General features: G+C 45.7%; 1 protein-coding gene across 2 annotated transcripts in view; it reads left to right on the forward strand.

Moving 5' to 3' along the window:
- The window catches only part of ssp3 (short spindle 3), a 259,626-nt gene that overhangs the window by 224,968 nt on the left and 14,201 nt on the right, over positions 1 to 20,457 (forward strand). For both annotated transcript variants that reach the window (XM_055076975.2, XM_050188782.3), the window contains one exon: positions 8,840 to 8,876. In XM_055076975.2, coding sequence (XP_054932950.1) covers positions 8,840 to 8,876 — 37 coding nt within the window. The remainder of the gene's footprint in view (positions 1 to 8,839; positions 8,877 to 20,457) is intronic.

Raw genomic sequence — 20,457 nt, forward strand, 5'->3', positions numbered from 1 at the left:
AAGGGCGCCAGGTCATCGAGACGTCTGACAAGGGCATGCAGACGGCCCTCAATGTTGGCGAGCGTAGGGGCTGAAGCAGTAGACGGAGGCGGAAGTGCTCCTCGAGCTGCAGGAGCCAGGTGCTGGGGCTGTTGGGCCCAAATGATGGCAGGTTTGTGTGTTGGAGCGCGGCCACCGCAGCACCGCCAGCACCCGTCCTCCTTGACGGGTGCTGCACGTGGAGCGAGTTGTGGCCTGTGGCCCGGGCGTTAGGCAAGGGGTGCTACAAATATTGACAGCTGGCCGTCACTGTCTTCACCGAAGACTCGTCTTAACTACTACTCGCCTGTAATAGTAGACATGTTCTTTCAATCTTTCTTTTAACAGCTTTCCGGCGTTTTCTTACCTCTCTGTTCGTGCGTCGTCTTTCTGATATCTTGCGCGTTAATCAGGGCACACGATACTAGTATAGGCGGCATCGCCCGTCATAGAATTCGGTCGTCACGTCCAGTGCCAGGAGCACTTATTTCAAGAAAGTTCCCGCTCTTTACGCCATACGTGGTGCGGCATGTTAGACGAGGCCTCAGGTTTTAAAGGTTTTAAAGGGCCAGAGCAGCAGCCATCCTGAAACATATCAAGCAACGAGACATTACAGCAAGCTTCGTCGACGCCGCGGAGTACAGCGATGGGAAGACCTTTGCCATCGTTGTGGTCGACTCTAGCGGCAAGATTTCCAATGGCGCCTCCATTCGCACTTCAGACTCCGGAGTCGCCGAGCAAGCCGCCCTCGCCCTGCTAGACGGTCGTGGGTCCGAGATATATAGCGATTCCAAAACGGCAGTTAGGGCTTTTCAGAAGGGTTGCATCGCCAAGCAAGCTGCTCGTCTTCTTAGCAGCTCGAGTCGATATGCTCTCACGCATCATTCAATCCACTGGTTTCCAGCTCACGTAGGGTCGGTCGAGGGTGCTCCCCCGAACCTCAATGAGTCTGCTCACGAGGCTGCGCGTGAACTCACCGACCGCGCTTCCTCTGCAAGAAGCACGGATTCCCCTCCTCCCTACGGCCACAGGGACGCTCCCGCTACTCACAACGAGATCATTAAATTCTTCTACATGTCTAGAAGGGTCTTTCCACCCCCTCACCCCAAGCTGAATAGGGCGCAAGCCGTTTCGCTTAGGCTTCTGCAGACCAGTACGTATCCGTGTCTGTCCGTTCTTCACGAGGCTTACCCGGACGTGTATCGCGACGACGCCTGCCCCTCCTGCGGGCAGACCTCCACTCTAGCGCACATGCTGTGGGATTGCGGGTCGACATACCCCAAGTTCATCAAGGAGGAGTGGGACTCGCTTCTGCGTAGCCCCGCTCTAGAAAAACAAATCCTGGCTGTCCGGCGTGCCCGCGACCGGGCCGGTGGGCTAGACCTGCCGGTCCCGACGTGGGACTAGCCAGGTGCGCGACGAGTTCGCGTCCTCGCCGGACCTGCAATAAAAGTTGCTTCACTCACTCCATTTTTCTTTGCCTACTATGCCGGGTTTCGCGTCTCTTCGTGCTATCTAGCCGAGGAAGAACACAGCAAGTCTGCTTATATATATATATATATATATATAGTGTGCAGCGCAACGTCGACGGGCAGGGCAGTCACAGCTTCCAAGCACGAGAGCCTTGCTGAGCAGGAGCGCTCGACCCACTAGCGTTTAGAGCCAGTAGCGCTGAACCCACTAGCGTCTCTCTTCGCTACAGTGTATATATATATATATATATATATATATATATATATATATATATATATATATATATATATATATATATATATATATATATATATATATATATATATATATATATATTGATGACACGTGTGATGACCAAGACAGCCCGAGCACCGGTGCTGCCGTGAACGAAGAACACTGCAGCCAGCCCCTGCGCTGCAGCTCGCGCTGGCGGCTTGACTGGGACGTGAAGTACGTCTGCTCCGTGCTGGATCTTGTGTGACTGGGCTTGCCACTAACGGTTAATAAACCCTGTAGCACACGGAATTGGCATAAATTAGCGCACATCTGACCTGCCTAGCAAAACAATAAATTACTAAGTAATGCCTGTGCATGTGATGTCAGCTGATAAGTACCTCTAAAGCACATATACCTGTTAATGGAATGCCACATAATATTTGGCAGCTTCTTTGGTTTTCCTAAGTTGCATGTACGTGGTGTCCCAGCTATCGTGCAGGAAGCTTTAAGGAAAGACTCGTCATTTTACGTAAATAAGACCAATTGCATGTTGTTGATGATGCATGTTTCTTTTTTTTTTCTTTGTTTTGCGCAAGGGTATTGCATGTTTGCAATCTTATTGGGGAACCGCTAGTAATTGTTCAGTCCCTGACATCTGTTTAATCATTTAGAAGCAATTAACATTTTATTTCTTCTAATGGTCACGATGTCAATTGCGTATTTAGGTGTTGGAAGTTAGGTGTTGCCAGCAGGATACACATCGCGTGTTTATATGCCGTCGTAGAGAAGAAAAAGCTCAAGAAGTATGAAAAATACCATGCGACTACCATCCATATCTGTTGGGTTCGAACCAAGAGCTTCACGGCGCTCCACTGTTACTCCGTAGACGCATTGCACCGATCGCAAGAAAGAGTTGCATCGCAACCTTGCGTTCCTGTTCACGATATTTTTAACGTGTCACGTTGACGGTAGCATAGAAAAATATGAACTCGTTTCTCTCGTAATTAAAAATAAGTTTGATAAGGATCCAACGCACAATCGACCAAGGAACAATGCCACCTCTTCAACTGTTCCCACGCCAAAATAAAAGAGTGTTGTAACCTTGGTCTACTAATTCACAAAATGTTTGTGACGTGAAAGGTAGCGACAGAAAATATGACATCGCTTCTTTGGTCATTGAAATTAGACCACAAATATACCCAAGGGCGGACTGAGCAAGGAACATTCCGAATGCCTGGTATTTTTCTGCCACCCAATCACAGCTCGCCAAAGCCGCTTTACATTTCCCGCTACAAGGGGGGGGGGGGGGGGGGGGAAGAAAAATATGATTAGAAGAAAAAAGAGACCGTACATACTTTGTAGTTCTGAGTGACGTCTAATATTCCAGCAATTCCACTCATGCTACTTTCTTTACAAAGCGACCAACAAGGCAAGTGGCAGCAACCTCACGCTTCGCCTAGTCGGCTTTATAGCCGAGCGAGGGCAGCGCTACACGTTTCGCTGCGGGCACTACCGTCCCCTCAAAGCGGGTGTGTGTAAATTATACAGCTTTAGCAGAGGATCACTTTGCACCGTGAACGTTAGCACATAGTGGCTAACTAGCACGTAGTGGCTAAGTATAAGCTTACCGGAACGCTCCGCCGCATAGCGTGCTTGCGCAGTAACGTGGCAGCGTCCATCAGGCTGCCCTCTTCGATCCTAATTCGTCCGTGACAATTTCTTCAGCTCTCCTTCGTGACAATATGAGAAGCGGTAGAGAGAGAGAGAGAAAAAAAAAACTTTTATTCAGACCATCGAGGTGGTTGCTCTTGAGGTCGAGTGGGTAAATCAGCCACCTCTTTGTCTGCGGCAAAGCGTTTATGAACAGCATAACAGTCTTCACACCGGCAAGGTGTCTTTGGTAATAATCCGCTTCCTTCAGCCAACTTCCCTAGTGAGTGATAACATTATGAACAAAATAAAGCTGGGACAAAAGACAGAAAAACGCATTTTTAGGCCCTGAAAGTGCAATATAGGCACCAACGTCGAAATGGACATTTATAGGCTCGATAAAAGTGTCGTTAAAATGTTTCTAGACCCTTAGTTTGTGCATATATGTTAAATAGGCACGATAAGGACTTTAGGAAAAAATAGCGATTTTGCGTTAAGTTGCGGTCTCTCCTTGTACCACATTATAGACACGTGTTAATACCGCTAGTGAGGGTGATAACCTATTGATAGTCGTTGATGTTAGCTTTGCGAAATGTGAAATGCCTGACATGCTATTCCGTGCAGTTCAGGGGAGACGCTCCTCGAAACAAGTTTTTTTTATTATTTGTACTAGAGGTTTCAAAATTCAGCAGATTATGCAGTTTTCTATGCAGATTTCAAATATGTCATTACTTGTTGTGTAGCTGTTATAGTTTTAGAGTTATGGGATGCACAATGGCAACGTACCAATGTGCCGTTTCAAACTACACAACGTGTACCATTTCATTTTTTTCTTCATTTCCTTCATTACGTAGCGCATTTTACTTGCACATTTATAATTTTTGTACGTTTCCTTTAACATTGGTGTATCAGGCAGTTAAAAAAAGCTTTTTATTTCTAGAATTAGTTATTCTCGCTGTTGTGGACAAGTTATTGCTGCATTACTATTACTGTTTGTTTGTGGTTTTGTGTTGCGATGCCAAAAGTGTTTTTTTTTTTTTTCTTGTATGTTGTACTCCGGGGAACTGGGAACTAGTCAAGCTGACTTGTCAACTTTTTTTTCCCGCACTCCCTCACTTCATGAGTTAAATAAAGGATTATTATTATCAAAAGAAATATATATTCCTTGTGGGCACTTTTTTATGTACTAAATTTTCATGAAAAGCTCCTTGCTGTAGCTTGTTTAGCTCAAAACTTCTTGTGCGCGAACAAACAGGGACAAAGAATAGAAGAAACCCTGTTTGTTTGCGCACAAAAAGTTTTAAGATGAATCTGTTCCAACTAGGCCGACTCGCAATTATTGTTTAGCTCTTTGTAGATCACAAAGTACCAGTATCTAGCCAAACAGCGTGTACATTTACTGGAACTATGCAAAAAGATTAGAGCATTTCAACTATTTTTTTCTTAATTCCCTGAAATATAACCTTGTAGTTTCGCAACTGCTGCTGGGAGATAATTTTAAGTAGGTATAAGCACTGTACATATGTTCAAAAGTAAGTATGTAAAATTTCGTTATTATATGACAATTATGAATGTACAAGGTTATTTTCATGTGATTGTGAAAAAATTTGTTGAAGTATCCTAATTTTTTTCATAATTACAGTAATTTTAGATGCTGTTTGAATATATATCGGCACTTAGCAGTCTACAAAGAGGTAAATAAGCGACAGCACAATGTTCTTTGCTAAAATTTATTGCACAATGAAGTGCTCACAAAATCGCTCTATTTTGCCATAGTGTAGGACATAACTCAAGAACTATAACGGCTACACAGAAACTAATGACATATTTCAAATCTGCTTGTAATGCTCTATCACTGGGTGGATTTTCAAATCTCTAGTACAGATGTTTAAAAGATGTTGTTTCGAGTAACGTCTCCCCTTAAAGGTGAAGGTTGAAACCAGTATATAACAAAATAGACGTTAATTACGAAAAGAAAAAAAAAGCTGCAGCATCATTAATTCAATAAAGAACGAAGAATTGAATCAAGATAGCGCACGAAGGAACGCCGCGTGTTCATTGTGCCAACCACACTCGTTTTTCACACCATTATATGACTCGACTACTGATCGCCGAGGGATTTGTGTAAAAGGAACCAGTAGCGTCGTAATTTTTACGCGCAGTCCCGCACATCCATAGTGCATTATTTTGTCTATCCCACCTTTACTAGACCAGGAACACAGTCTAATAATGCAGGTTTATCCGGTGCTCGCACGACTGCAGTGAGGCCAGTCAATCTTCGCACCGTTTTCGGCGCTTGTGGCCCGCGTCGGTCCTTCCCTGAGAGTTCTACGTGTCCTGTATATGGGTGGCTAGGTCAGGGATGTGTACAGTGGCAGGATCGCTTATCCCGCGTAGCGTAGCGATTAGAAGGTAGCACGCGGGTGGAGCGGCGGGATTCACGCCCTAGAAGTCCGCTGCCTGCGTGGTGTTCACGGGGTCGACGTGCGGCGGCGACGAGTGTTTACCGGTGGGGGTGCGTCGACCTCCTTCCCGATGGCGATGATGCGCGGGCGCGGTGACGTCGCGCTTCGACTGAGAGAGCGCGGCCAGCTCGACGGACGTCATGAACGAGACGTACGCCACGATGGCGACGAACAGGACGCCGGCGCAGAGGCCGATGACGATGAACGTGCGCCTCTTCTCGGCACGCAGGGAAGCGGCGTTCGAAAGTGGCTGCAGCCGCTGCGGCGGCGGCGGCGCATCGCCGGCGTCGTCGCCGTGCCTGCCCTGCTGTGTCGCTAGGTGTCCGCCGGAGTACATCGCGCTGCGCGACTTCCGATGTCGGACTGCCGACGCGACCGCTGTGATTCGCCGGCAGGGCGGCGCCGGATGGCCTGTGGTGCCTGTAGGGGGTGATGATGGCGATGATGATCGTCTGTACACTGTGCAGCTATCATGATGAGAATTACGCCCTTAAAGGCTTGGATTGCATAAAAAAGCCCGGTTCCAAACCGTGCACACATATATATATATATATATATATATATATATATATATATATATATATATATATATATATGTATATATATATATATATATATATATATATATATATATAGCGAACAGCTTGTGAGCAAAATTTTACGTTTTGTGCACCAGTGTACAGGGTCTCGAAAAGCTCGCGAAAGTAGACTTTTTTTCGTACCGAAACTGGAAAAAAGAAACAAGAAACGTCGTCATATGCGCTTGCCGGAAGTGTTGCATCACTTAGAACGTTGAGAACTATGCAATGCAGCTCAACGGCAGCTCAACATGCAGCTCAACAATTAACAAAGAAATCGCTTGAATTGGCAGAGGAATGGAGCAATGTTGTTGCCGTTGCTAAACGAAAGTCCATGTCGCATGCCTATAATTGAGTGTGTTCAATTAATTGTATGTATACGAGAAATTGGCAAATATAACGTCAATTAATCGTTTTCAAGTTTTCAAGTACGTATTAAAAAGAATGTTTTATCCGAAGGACGGAGCATTGAAAGCGAGCAACGTTTGGTGCGGCGCCGAAGCTTCCTCAGACGGTGCTCCAAGAATAGGCAAGGGTGACATGTTGGCTCGAGAGAGCAGGCGAGGCAACTGCTGCTGTGCAACGGAAACAACGGCCTTGCAGATATACGCGTCTCACCCCACTGGTGTGCGCTTGATTCTATCGATAAAGGCCGTGTTCCAATACTCGCCGTAGACGGCAATGTCGACGCTTAAGCGGACAGCGGCTCGTTCAGTAGACAGTTTCACGAAGACAGCATCCAAGTCAAAAAGCGATGCTGGCTCCTTTGTTGTTGAATTGTTGTTGAATCCAGAGAGAAACACGGACACTCGGAAGAATATTTTTTTACTTATTTAGTGCGTTTTAAACGTTATTTCAAGATTTCTTGCTTTGTCAAGTAAGAGTTTCAAATAATTTCGGGTTTCTAACGCCATGAAATACCGCCCACCGTGCATATTATGACGTATTACGGAGTATAAATAACCGTTTCAGTCGTTTCGCTCGTTGCGAAAGGGAAACTTGAAGACGTGTATTCTGTCAGACACGATAAGGGCAAGATCCATGTAACGGCTGATAAAGATAAGCAATTCACGCAGAGCTCGATTTTGCCGTCGGTGAAATGGTGTAAAATACGAAGTGTATGCTAAACCTCCGGACGCTTTATATATGTGACTAATGGAAAATGCGTTCTGACCAAGCTGCACGCGAGGTTTATGCAGTGCGGTTGTCCGCCGTGGTGGCTTACTGTGTGTGGCGTTTCGCTGCTAAGCACGAGGCCGCGGGTTCGAATCCGGGCCACGGTGGCCGCTTTTCGGTGGGAGCGAAATGCAAAATTATCCGTGTAGCGTGCATTAGGTGCACATTAAAGAACCCCAGGTGGACTGGACTGGAAAACTTTATTATAGTCAGGTCAAAATTCAAAGTCAGAACATGGCCACGAGCCCTATGCATGGTCGATCTAAGTGAGTCGCGAAGCTTGGTGCGAAAACCGGTCCAGAACCAATTGTTACCGACATCAGCAATGGTGATTATGAGAGCAGCTGCTGAAGCGCGACTAGGTGAGGAGGTAACCAACACTCAGAAAGAACAACCGTCCCCCCCCCCCCCCCTTTTTTTTTTTTGAGATGAGACAGCTTGATTTTGTTCAACTGCAGTAAAATTCCTAATCAGTCTGATATATGTGTGAAGAACAAAGAAAAGACAACTCTCTTTTATTACTTTATCATTTACGATAAATACCTCTCTTTCAGCGCCGGCTATAAAAGGGGGTGTTTGCTTTGCTATCAGTTCCAATACGATGCCGCTGTTGATGTGGGCCTGCTACTATGTAGTGGGGGTCTAAATACATTGACGTTCCAGTTATTTTTGTGCTTCAATGCATAAAAATGAGTGGAACAACAGTGCATTTTTACCGCGACCTTCCTGGCGCGTATCTCGAAACTAGTGTCGTTCTGGAAATTCATTCAAAGTGGATATGCCTTGTAAACTCACCTGCTACAATTCGTAAATTGCAATACGTGTCGTAAAGTAATTATGAAATAGGGTAATTAGTGATTTTTTCTTAATTCGTTGAATATGTGTTTCTATTTTTTTTTTGCAAGTAATGTCCGCCTCTCTAAATTGTCTAGTTCAAGGACTAGAATTATGTTGCCTGCAACAGGCGATTTTTAATAATTCCGGAAACTTAAAAATAACCACCCCGTATAAAATTGTGCTATCTGCCATGGGTTATTTATTAGACAGTATGTGTAACTTATTTCGATATGTACAATTGATTGATTGATTGATTGATTGATTGATTGATTGATTGATTGATTGATTGCTTGATTGATTGCGCCTTGAACTTATGCTGCTTGTATTCATGCGCTGCAGTTTGCCGACAGTGTGCACCCCTTACTGCTTCCATGTTCAGTAATTTCCGATGCATAATTTTCTTTTTTTTTTATCTTACCTTTTCAGGAATGCCTCCTGGACCTTCACTGTGGCAAGAAGCAGAGTGAGTGTATCTCTCTTCTTTTCCTCGTGCTCACAATTGCGGCACAGTAAAAGTTATGAAAACTTGCTAACCTCAGGCGTGAGCTCCCTTGTATTGCAACGTATACCGTCCATATCGATGAAAAATTACCTAGGCCAGAGCGAATGGTGTTGAAACCATGACTTCACAGAGAATGGGTGAAGAAACTACAAGGCAGTGTCGCCACCCGTGTCTCGTTTACGCATCTTTTCTGGCTTTTCTGGCGTTCATATTGTAATACTGGGGTTACTGCGCTAAGACACATGGACAAATGAATTAGGAAAAGGACAGGACGCGCGCAAACTCAAACTAGGCCAACTTGCCGCTCGACTGAAATGCGTTTTCTGGCATATTTTCAAGCCAAAAAATACAGTAAATCCACTCTTACCAGTGTTAGAGCGACTTTTATGGCATTCTGGAAGCGCCAGTTACTAATACTTTTCAAGACATTTTACTATTTAAATGCCCTTTGAACTAGTATTGCTAGCACAGATGATATCGTGTAGAACTGAGTGGCTGCTCCGTATTCCTTTGCTGGTTGTCCTAGCTAAAGAGCAAAAGAAAGTCGCGGTGTCGCCCGAAAGACGAAGCATCGATTGTGATACCAAATTATTGGGCAGCTATGCGAACTAAGGATAGTGGCTTTATCCTCCCTATAAACTGGTAAACATTCGTTAACTATATTAGCAAGCATAGTGTCACGCGCGCACAGGCAAACACGAACACATCACACTCCATGACCGCGGACACTTGCTGACAGAACGCTGGCATGAGGAAGAGCGGCAGAGCGAATAGCCCTTCGTACTGCCTGTCGCATAAACGTGAACTAAGCGGTTAGAACACAGCGGTTAAAGGGTTATTTCAGTTTGATATAATGTTGCCCACGAAATGATGACTTCGCCTCACCGACATTATCGTGATGTCGTTACACAGGGCAAAACTTGCTGACGGCTGACGTCGGGTTGGATTGAGGCTCTGGGTATGATGACGTAGCTGAAAAATGAATTAGTGTTGCTTGCGTTTCTTGTCCAATTTAATTTAACTTGAATTTAATTTTTTTCTGTTTCTTATGGTTGCGCTTGCATGTGAAAGCCGCAATGAAAGAAGGAATGGAGAGAGGTGGCAGTGCTTCCTGACGTCATGATGCATCCGTCTTCTGTGTACTAAAACTGATATTGGTTGGTAAAAATAAGTATTACAGCATTGCGTTGTGACGCCGAACAGGTTTTCTTTTCTTTATTTTTGGAGGGGGGGGGGGGGCGAGGGAACGGCGGAGAGGGTTTGAACCTTTTTTTACGCAAATAATTATAATAATAATAGTAGTAATAATAATAAGCTCAAGTTGAAAATGCCGTGTGAGTACTTCTTTAAGAGCCTTGTTGTTGTTTTTAACCTCTGTTATACCAGCGAGTGTTGCTGCCAGTGGCCTCGTTTTCTTTCTTTATTCATTTATTCAAGGCAAGTTGTCAAGAAATGTGCCTTAGGGCACTCGTCTAAAGGCTTCAGTTACCTGACTGGGCTGAGTCACCCTTACAGCTGCGGTAGTATGACGAAACGAACACTTTATATAGCACACATACATATGTGTAACAAAAAGATAGTGCTACATTTTGTACGGAGAAAGGGAACAAATCACAAACACAGAGCGGCTAAGATGATAACGCAACAAGATAATTGGCATTTATTATTCAGCAAATAGTAGTTCTTTCACGGTCTTTTTGAAACATTGCTTTGACATGCTGTGAATTAGTTGAATTAACAAGTCCAAGATGATGGCATAATGATCTAAGATGTCACGTATTTGGGCTGCTAGCTTCTGCTCTCCATAGCTTGTTCATCAATGTGGCTTAATAATGAAAGTTATTCTAATTACGTATTCAGTATCTTTATAAGAATATGTAGCATTAAAGGATCATCTGTCCATTTGGTATTGCCGTAACGCCTGTAATAATTGTGCTTATTAACTTTCGTTATTGTACACGTTCTGTAATTGTAACGTGTTATAATGTGCTCAGTACGTCCCAGGTCTGGTTTTGCATGCATTTCTCGATTTCGAAGTGTTTAAATGCAAGCTAAGTTTGTGTGTGTCGTTGTCGACCACACCAAGGAACATTGCGTGAATTGGGAGTGGAATTGGCGCGGAGTAATTACGTTTCGCATTCTGTGGAAGAAGATATCGCAACCTACTTAATATTCCTATTAGCACGAGAAATTTCAGCCTTTAGAACGTCTGTGTGCGGTGTCTAAGACAGATAATCAGTAAATACTTCCCGATAAAATATCAGTTGTGAGTCAGCGCCGTGCTGTCGTGTGTTTCTTCCTCATTTCTCCGTGGTGATGTTGCGCTGTTACCATATGTACGCTGAACCCTAACCCACTCGCCCACCTTGCTATCTTACTTAATAAATATAATTCCCAAAAATCTTACCAATGTCGACTGCTGAATAGTGGAATCTTGTAATTTTATATTAAGCCTTGTAGGTGTTTTAGTTCCCTTTGATTTAAAAAAATTAAGTGCTGTGTTTTCTTTGCATTTAATAGGGGCTTACTTGTGCTCAACCACGAGCTGAAACTGTTTTACCAGGTGTTATCTTGGTCAGAGAGAAGGGGTAGTTTTGCGCCTAAATAAAAAACACTTAGTGTTCTCTGCATATAAAATAATATTAGAATAACCCGTTCTGGGTTCGCAACATCGTTTATGTATTATAAATAAAGGACAGGTCTTAAGATCTACCCTTGAGGCACTCCATATTCCATTTTAGTGTCCGTGTTCGCACCATTTATCATTGTGAACTGTGACTGGGAAGTGGGATGCTTGCTTTTTGTGCTTCTTGCGGGGTTCCAATGGAAAACGCGTATCGTATTTGGATTTGAACGAGAAGAGAAAAGCATCGTGAGTGCTATTTACGTCCGGTGCTTCCGTCACTTCTTACTAGCGATAACCCTAAATGAGTCCCACAAGCCGTTAGCGGACCAGCGTCTCTCTACAATGTACTTTCAGGTATTTTCTTAGGGGTGGTTCTGACAGGTTATCGAAATGGTCAAGTTATAACCACGAGTGAGGCACTGCGGTGAATGCTTGAGGCTTGGCATGTCAACCGTTCAGATGCCGTGGAAGTCTTGTCACTTTTTGCAGATTCTTGCTCAGTTCATACTCCGCGCATCAACATATGTGTTTGTTTATCAACATATGTGTTTGTGTAGCCGTCGAGATTACGGTATTCTGCTGAAATTTCGTGCATCCTGTTTATCGCTTATTGGCTCTGTGCTTAACGCAATTTTACGCTACAGTTCTGCGGTTATATTGGCCGAGTCTTTTTTTTTTTTATTTCGTCAGACAGTCGCCACTACGGTGAGCTGAAGGCTGTTCTTTCATTCACTCTCCTCACTTATATTTAGCGTGTTATGATATTTATCTAGTTTACCTAGCTTTTTGTAAGTTATACATCCAAAGTCCTTTTTTTTTATGCTTAAGAGCACATATTTTCGTGGTGCACGTGTGTACAGATAGTATTACAGATGCACTACTTACTAACATAGCAGTGTACAAAAGATACATTCGACTGAATTACTTGACGCGTGCTTTATGAAAAGTGTGTCTATAGCTAGCTGTTTCGTTTTATTCCGCCCGCTATATATCTTCCCTGGTCTGATGCATTCTTTTATTATATATATATATATATATTTCGCTGTAGTCAATCGATTGCAAAGCCAGCCAGACGGGAACCTCGCGAAGCAAGCTCTGCCGCGGCCAGAAAATTTGCCTAATCCCTGGACGGGCTTCTTGGGGGAAGGCTAGAGCGGTGGCAGGGAGCGAACTAGCTGGGGATGGATGATTAGTTGTGAGCGGAGCAGCGTTTAATTTTGTCCAAGCACGGGGCGTGGACAAGCGGCACGCCTTCTGTTCTCGCCTCCGCGCCTCGTATCCTCTCCTTCGTTCTCTCCCTCTCTGCTTCCAAGGGAGCGAGGGTAAGCCTCGTTTATCCCGTGTTGAGGCGGTTGACAAGCGCACACTTCGTTGAGGGCTTTCAGACCAATTGGCAACCATTCAAGCTGCGGGGCTGGTGAAACGGGGGGGCCGCTCTGCTTAAATTGAAGAATCGCGTGCTGTGTTTCTACAGTTTCGTTGATTACTGCTGCGTCGTGCGTTGTTTTCTTTCCGTTTGCCTACCAGAAGAAAGGACCAAGAGGGAAGCCAGACTGTTCGCAGTGTCTAATTGTTTCTGTAGGGCTCGTGACGATCGCAGGCAGTGATACCTCCGAGCACGTCCGCGTGATCCAGTGCGAACGATTACGCGATCTTTGCAGGCGACTGATTCCACTTGTTTGGGGACCTCTCGCCTATGAAAGTGTTTTCTAAGTTGAGGCACGCGGCGCCATATTTGTGCAAATTGTAAAGACCCAATGTTTGTGAAATGTGCACGCGTTACCTTCTTGTAAGTTGTATGCCGTCGTGAGATACTGAGCAGGGCATACGTGACGACACATGTCTACGAAAACCTTGTTCATTCTACGATTAATGCAGCGACGACTGCTGCTGCGCGTTTTCTCAATTTATATGCTCATTGGTGCCGATTTACATGTTCACTTTCGCTTAGAAAGGGGGTGTGAGATTAATCTGTCAAGCAGAAAGCACATGATCCTTTACGGCCTTTGTAAGCCTTTATAGTAATTTGCACCATCCACCAGGTTGCTGTGAATTTCGCAGAATCCTCGCGGTTTAAAATGGACATGCTGCTCCTCTTCTGCCAGAATGCCCGCGGTTCGAGACGCCGTGGTCGATTCGTATTGCGCATGCTCTCGCAAGTTACCGCGTCTAAGTGATCCATCAAATTCTGTAACCCGGGGCAAGGGAGAGGAGAGGGAGAGAGAACCAATTTTCGTATTTCAGTAGCGCGCATTGTCTTAAGCTAACCACGCGATACTTAGCAGGAGAAAAGTAGGGTATTTTATTACCCGAAATATGTAGCGTTGTCTCTCGCGCTGGGTGGTGCCAGCGGTCGGTATCGCAGAGTGTCGACTCTGTTTTGCTGCCCATGTAGAGCTCCGGTTGCCACAGCGAGCGCTGACGGGAGTTTCCCGTCGTTTTATACTGCACGTTTTCCTTTCCGGTCGGCGTTACGCAGCGCATCACCCCCCTTCCACTGGCAGCTCGCCCTGCCAGGCCGCGTTCCCCGGCAGTCCTTAGCCGGTTTTATTCGGACTCCCCCCATCGTCGGCTCCGGCGGTCCGGCACATAATCCCCAAATGCCGCGATAATCTCCACCGTGCCGACGCAGCGGCTAATTTATTCATTAGAGCGCGGGATTTGCGGGAAGCGCGCTGTTTGCGCGTTAGCCGTTTCGCGGGAAGGGAGACTGCGCGAGCTGGCTCTCCCTAATAGCAGCCTTTTTCAGCGCCGCGTGCGTGGAGAGGAAAAAGTTGGGGTTCTGAGGGTGCTAAGGGGAGGGAGACAGGAGGGAGTGCCGGTCTGAGGGCTGAAACTGCACTGAGCACGCAGACGACTCAGGTTGGGCGGGACGGCAAATACACGCTCACGGTGAGCGGTGAGTTGGAGAGGGGGTATGGGGACGCTGTTGATCCCGCCGTGTCCTCGCTGTTTCGTCCCCCCGCTGTTGTCGTAAGCGCGAAGTGCGGGCAGAACTGAGCGACTCCGTCGTCCGCGTTGTGTTGATCAATTCGATAGCTTTGGTATGGGCGAGTGAGTGTAGCGAATTGAGGATGGCCGCGCCCCTCCTGCCCACGCGAGGATTGACGTGCCGGTGGGTGCGTTTTCAATGAGCCGGCGCTTTGCATGACCGCGACCTTGTTACGGTCTCCGCGGCGTGCCTGCGTGTGTACGTGCGTGCGTTACGATCTTGGCGTGCGTGCTGCATAGCGCGAGAAGCTCTGCGAGCTGTAGTGCATGTTGTCTCGATTTTGCTTTGCATGGCATCAGCAAATCGCTTGTGCCACGGCCGCTTAATGGAAAGAAATTTTTTTGCTCGCTCGTTGTAGTGACGAGGTTTTCTCCAAATTTTTGTGCCCTGTTATGAAGCTTTATTGCTTCGTGTTATGTATATACTAAGTTTGTCCGAGGCAGCGCCGAGGCTCCTCACCGCGATTTATCTTTTATAAGTTGTTTGAAGCTGCTATTGAGCTGCTTTATAGGGCTCACTTATGGATTGAAACCTTCTCGTGGACAAACTATACTACATGGCGAAATGTCAACACCCGCCGTGGTTGCTCAGTGGCTATGGTGTTAGGCTGCTGAGCACGAGGTCGCGGGATCGAATCCCGGCCACGGCGGCCGCATTTCTCTGGGGGCGAAATGCGAAAACACCCGTGTACTTAGATTTAGGTGCACGTTAAAGAACCCCAGGTGGCCGAAATTTACGGAGTCCTCCACTACGGCGTGCCTCATAATCAGAAAGTGGTTTTGGCACGTAAAACCCCATAATTTAAAAAAAAAAAAATATGTCAACCAGGTTAACATCTCCAGCGTATCATCAAATTTTTTATCTATCTCTGTAGAAGTTGCTTTCGGCTAGAATCACGAAATTGTAACTCATCAGGGCAAAGGGGAGAGGCAAGTTGCGTTTGTCCCTTGACTGCGGCACAAGGGAAGATTCTCGCCGCTCACGTCTTTGCAGTTACTTCGAAGAGTCGCCATTTGTTTGAACTTTAGTGGTTGTCCAGCGGTCAGATAATTACGTCCCTGTACTTCAGCGTGCACGAGAACGTTGCAGGTAATTTTGGCGCCATGAGCAGGGACGTGCACTCTTGGTTTTCGTTTATAACACAGGGGCGTTGCACTCGCGCGCGCGATTCGCATTCTTAAATGTTCCGTCTTTTAAGGGAACGCTTCAGAGTAAAATTAGCTGCGTTAGCGAATTATACTTCGGCAAACCAAAAATAAAGAAAAACAATGCTTACCGTGAGAAGACGCTCACTTAGTCAAAAAAGAACAAAAATGAAAGACGGGTGAATACGAGGCCTCGGACGTTTCTGCGCGAGCTCACCGTGACCTTACGTATTTCAGCGACGCTTCCTTCGGCATAGTTAATTATTTAATAGATGGACTACATTGTATTCTAAAGGAGCTAAAGAATCAACTTAGCAAATTTCAAAGGCTTTTTACTCGGCCACAGCGGCTCGAATGCGAGAAAGTACTTTAAATCCATGACGTCACACTGACGTACCGGCCATGAAATTTCAGCGCAAAAGTAAAAAAAATGGAACTCTGAATTTCATTTTTTTTTTCTTCTAATAGCCAACCTACTACCGCGAAATGAGCGAAGATAGAGCTTCCAAAGACTTTATCAGTCTAATCTGATTTGGTGTTTCTCTTGAGTGTACTTTCGATGTCAGACTGTATCGAAAGTATTATGTGTGGCGTTCGTGTTGTCCACTTTTCCTCTCTTGTGTCCGTGTCTGCACGCCTTACCCTTTTTTGCATTATGAATCCTTACCAACTAGCTCAGCTTTCTGTCGTTCTAATATTATGTGATTTTGTTTACCGGTTGGTGGCTTAGGCACGCACGAAAGCTAGCAGAGCTCCACCTCACCATTTGGGCCATTGCTCCTTGCAGTTAGCGTCATGCAAATGCAGATAATTTTCCCTAAATAGAGAGTTTTAGTTTAGGGGACGCAAGGCGTTGGGGCCCCTAGCGCTTGGGGGCGTTTGCGTTTTCGTACGCAAGCAGAAACACGCTATAGGTTAGCGGCCCCAAACGCAAGCCGCAGTGAGGTCGCATGCGCTCGCAGCGCCATCAACGTCTGATCTTTGCTGCGTTATCATTTTGTTAAACATGGAATCAAACATATGAAGTTAAGCACATAAAACTATTCTTATTAAAAGCTGTTAATAGAGAGGTTTAGCGTGTCCGGTATTCGGCTAAACGCAGGCGGAGCAGGTTGGGGCGTTTGGGCGGAGCCGTAAACGGGAGCGGCCTGCATTGCAGTAACCAAGTGTATTTTACTCTGCTGCGGATGTATATTTTTGCCAGCAACACGATTACGCCAGTGCCGAAAATTTATACCAGCAGCTAAGTAGAATAGACTCGGTTAGAGCAATATTAGCTGTTTTTGTCCGTTTGAGCTTTGTACCACCAGGTGGATGCACCATGCAGGACGCTCCCGTTTACTCCCTCGCCCCAACGCCCCGCCCGCCTGCGTTTATCCGAATACCGGACACGGTAAACCTCTCTGATATATATACAAACGATGTCTCTCGACACTTGGCGAAAGATTTATCAGATTATCTACCCGCTAGCTACTCTTAAGTTCTCGTACACCGCGAAGGTCACGTAGGTAACGTGACCGCTTAGGGGCAGCGATGTTTTCGGCCGCCCCAAGGACGCAAGTAGACGTCGCGGTCTGCGCATGCGCAGTACCGTCGCCCCTAGTTCTTGCGTACGCAAGCCGCTTGCGTCCCCTAAACTAAAACTCTCTAATATCACTCGTGTAACGGTTATGACGCACGTGCTAGCGATCTCATTTGTTCTGTCGAGGATTTACGAGAAACGACGACGATGCTTAGAAGATGCGCTGTTGACTAGTTTCTGTGGCTGCTTTTTCCTGTTAGCTGGCTTTTGGGGGTGAACAACTGAACATTGCTTTTCCTGATGGGCTTGATGCCACTTTCACCCCGAGGGGCTGTGTTCCCGCTGTGAAGCCAACCTAAACTGTTTTTAAGTGTGAAGCTGCTTCATAGATAAAACACACACGTTGTTTCTGTTAGCTAATTTGCGTTCCGGACGACATTTTTTATTAGTTGTTCTTTTTATTGTTTTTTCTTTCTTTTTTTGCTGACGTTAGAAAAGTCTAGTCGTCCAAAGAACGTGATTTGTGTTTCGACGATATTACTGCATCATTCGTGCCGAAGTCACGTTTGTGCTTACAGCAGGGTACAGCAGCAACTTCGCACATCTTAACCATGATATTGCTATGGATGCGAAAGTAACGTAGATTTACGACGCCTGTAATCGCTGCAATGGTTTGCTCCGCCTGCTCGTCGCAGCGTTCTCTTCTCCTTCACGTCGATATTAGCGTGGAGAAGCACGCTTTACAGGGAATGCACTGGACAGTTTTTAACAAGTTTACTCAATCGAGGAGAAACGTATGCGTTGAGAGCGTTGTTTGGGATGAAAAAAGAGTGGACGGAAATTAGTAACGTATCCTCGCCTAGTTAGCACCCCCCCTTCCCCTCTTTCCTGCCGCCTCAAGGATTTCATTGTTGTGTCTCGCATATTGACTGACAAAACTGCAATTCCTTTGTAAGATTTGCCCGTGCTGATGCAATGTTAAAGTAAGACGAGTCTTCAGTAGAAATCATATCAAATATGCTTTTCGTGCTTCTCGCTTTTTTTATTCATTGAACACTAACGTAGACATAACCTTTGTAGCGTACCCTGTAAGAGAGAGAGAGGACCTCTCTCTCTCTCTTTTTTTCTTTTTTTTTGTGGGCAATTTACTTTCCCTTTGTTAGAGAAAGTTCATTCTCTGTGTACCTACGATTGACATACTTATTCGCGGCGGGAGCAGCGCAGGTCCGCGATTTGTGTTTAAACCAAATTTTGTCTAGACTTCATGTTTGGTACCTTGCTGTTAGGTTCATTCGGTGAGTACAGATTGTTGTGAGCTGTAATTTTCAGCATTCCGCCTCCACTGCTGTTAGAACATAAACAGATTTGTGTTTACGGCCGCAGCGTCGTGTCTAAGATAAAAACTGATTCTCAAAAAAATTGTCCTCCCCCTCACCGCCCTCCCCCTTTTGCTCTTCTCCCAAAACGCGAGTCGTCTTACTTTGCAAGTCTTATTCCGAGTACGTTTTTCTTCTGATTCGCATCGTGTTCTTGAGCACTTGTTGGTGATCTCTCGTCGTTTTCGGTTTGTTTATCCCTTGGGGTGTTGAGTTCAGGTAGCTTTAACGTGTCTTCTTAATGTATAACTTTTTTCTCGTGTCTTTTTATCTAAATTTGTTAGTTCCTTCATCGCTGAGGAACGTTTTACGTGGAAAACATTTTATTAAGTTCCATCGGCATTTTATTATTATTATTATTATTATTATTATTATTATTATTATTATTATTATTCATTTTTTGGAGTTTGGGCAGTAGTGATGTCCTTGCACCGTCCAACATAACTCTTTAAAAAGGAAAAAAAAAAGATGCCAAGTGTTTCTTTATTTTATTTTTTTAATATTTCTGCATTGCTGTTAGAAGTTAGTCTCTCGTACCCTTTCTCACATGCCCTTGCATCGATCGACGTCCTTCTCTCTAAAACGCACGACGCTTTCGATTGGTTCGCTGGCGTACCGCCTCCGTTGCCTGGCGACAGCCAACGGGGCACGCCCGTTGTGCTCTCTCTTTGTTTAGAAATGCGATCGTCGTTGCCTTCCTGCTCTCACCTTCTCTCACCCTCTCCCTCGTTCCGTAGCCCTCTTTCTCCGGTCGTCGCCTTCGTTATCGTTGCTTTCGCTGCATTTGCTTCTGGTCTTGCCGTGAGGACATTTGTTTCTTAGGAAGCGCTTCTTCGCCGGGTATTCTTGGTGGCGCTAACATTCTTGCGTCCTGGTACTCGTCTGCGGGTTTTCTTTTTTTTTATTCTTAACTTTTATTTCGTGATGTTCGTTGTTTTTATGCACCTTTTTATCGTCTAAATAGAGAGAGAGAGAGAATTGAAAAAGAAGCAGCGGATAGGACGTAAAAACTTGGATGCTTGCCAGCTAAGTTTCCTCCTAGGCGTACATGTATATGTACCGTTTTTTTTCCCTCCCCCCCCCCCTTTTGTTGTAGACTTGTTTTTGCTTGCTTTATTTCGAAGTTAGCGAGCGTCATATTTCTTTTACTCTCTGACGCGCCTGCATTGTGCATACGTATACTGCTCCGGCGCAGTCTAGAGATGCGGTGGGTGGCGTGGGCACCACGGAGACGGTCATGCATATATGCAGCGAGCAAACTCACCCTCAGGCGCGGTGTCCTGGTAGATCCGAGGTCTCCGCCGCGAGCCACTCTTTGAGAAACAAACAGAACGAAGACCGCCCGTACGTGTACGGGTATGCAGTATTCTGAAGCGAGGGAGAAAAAAATACCATGCAAGCTTTAAAAAAAAATTATTAAACTAGGCTGCTTTTGGCTGAGTCGCACGCCCAAACGTACAAACCTTAGCGAACCGCATAACCTCGTTCTTTCCTGCGTTTTCTGCTGAGAAGGCGGTGAGCCACTGGAGCAGGAGGAACTCGGAGACGCCGACTGAGAAGTAGAAGCGGATGAGTTCGGGAAGAAACGCTCTGTAGAGTTGTGTAGCTTGAAAGCAGAGTTTCGGAAAGAAAGAGACGCGAGAGTTCGGGTTTGTTTCGACCAAGGGAGTGGCGTGTGAAATCTGCACTAACAATATATATGTGTGTGTGTGTGTGTGTGTGTGTTGCGTGCGTGCGTGCGTGCGTTGCGTGCGTGCTTGTGTGCGTGCGTGCGTGCGTGTGTGTGTGTGTGTGTGTGTGTGTGTGTGTGTGTTCGTGCGTGCGTGCGTGCGTGCGTGCGTGCGTGCGTGTGTGTGTGTGTGTGTGTGTGTGTGTGTGTGT

The sequence above is a fragment of the Dermacentor andersoni genome, chromosome 2 (assembly GCF_023375885.2).
Source record: "Dermacentor andersoni chromosome 2, qqDerAnde1_hic_scaffold, whole genome shotgun sequence".
Classification (NCBI taxonomy): Eukaryota; Metazoa; Arthropoda; class Arachnida; order Ixodida; family Ixodidae; genus Dermacentor; species Dermacentor andersoni.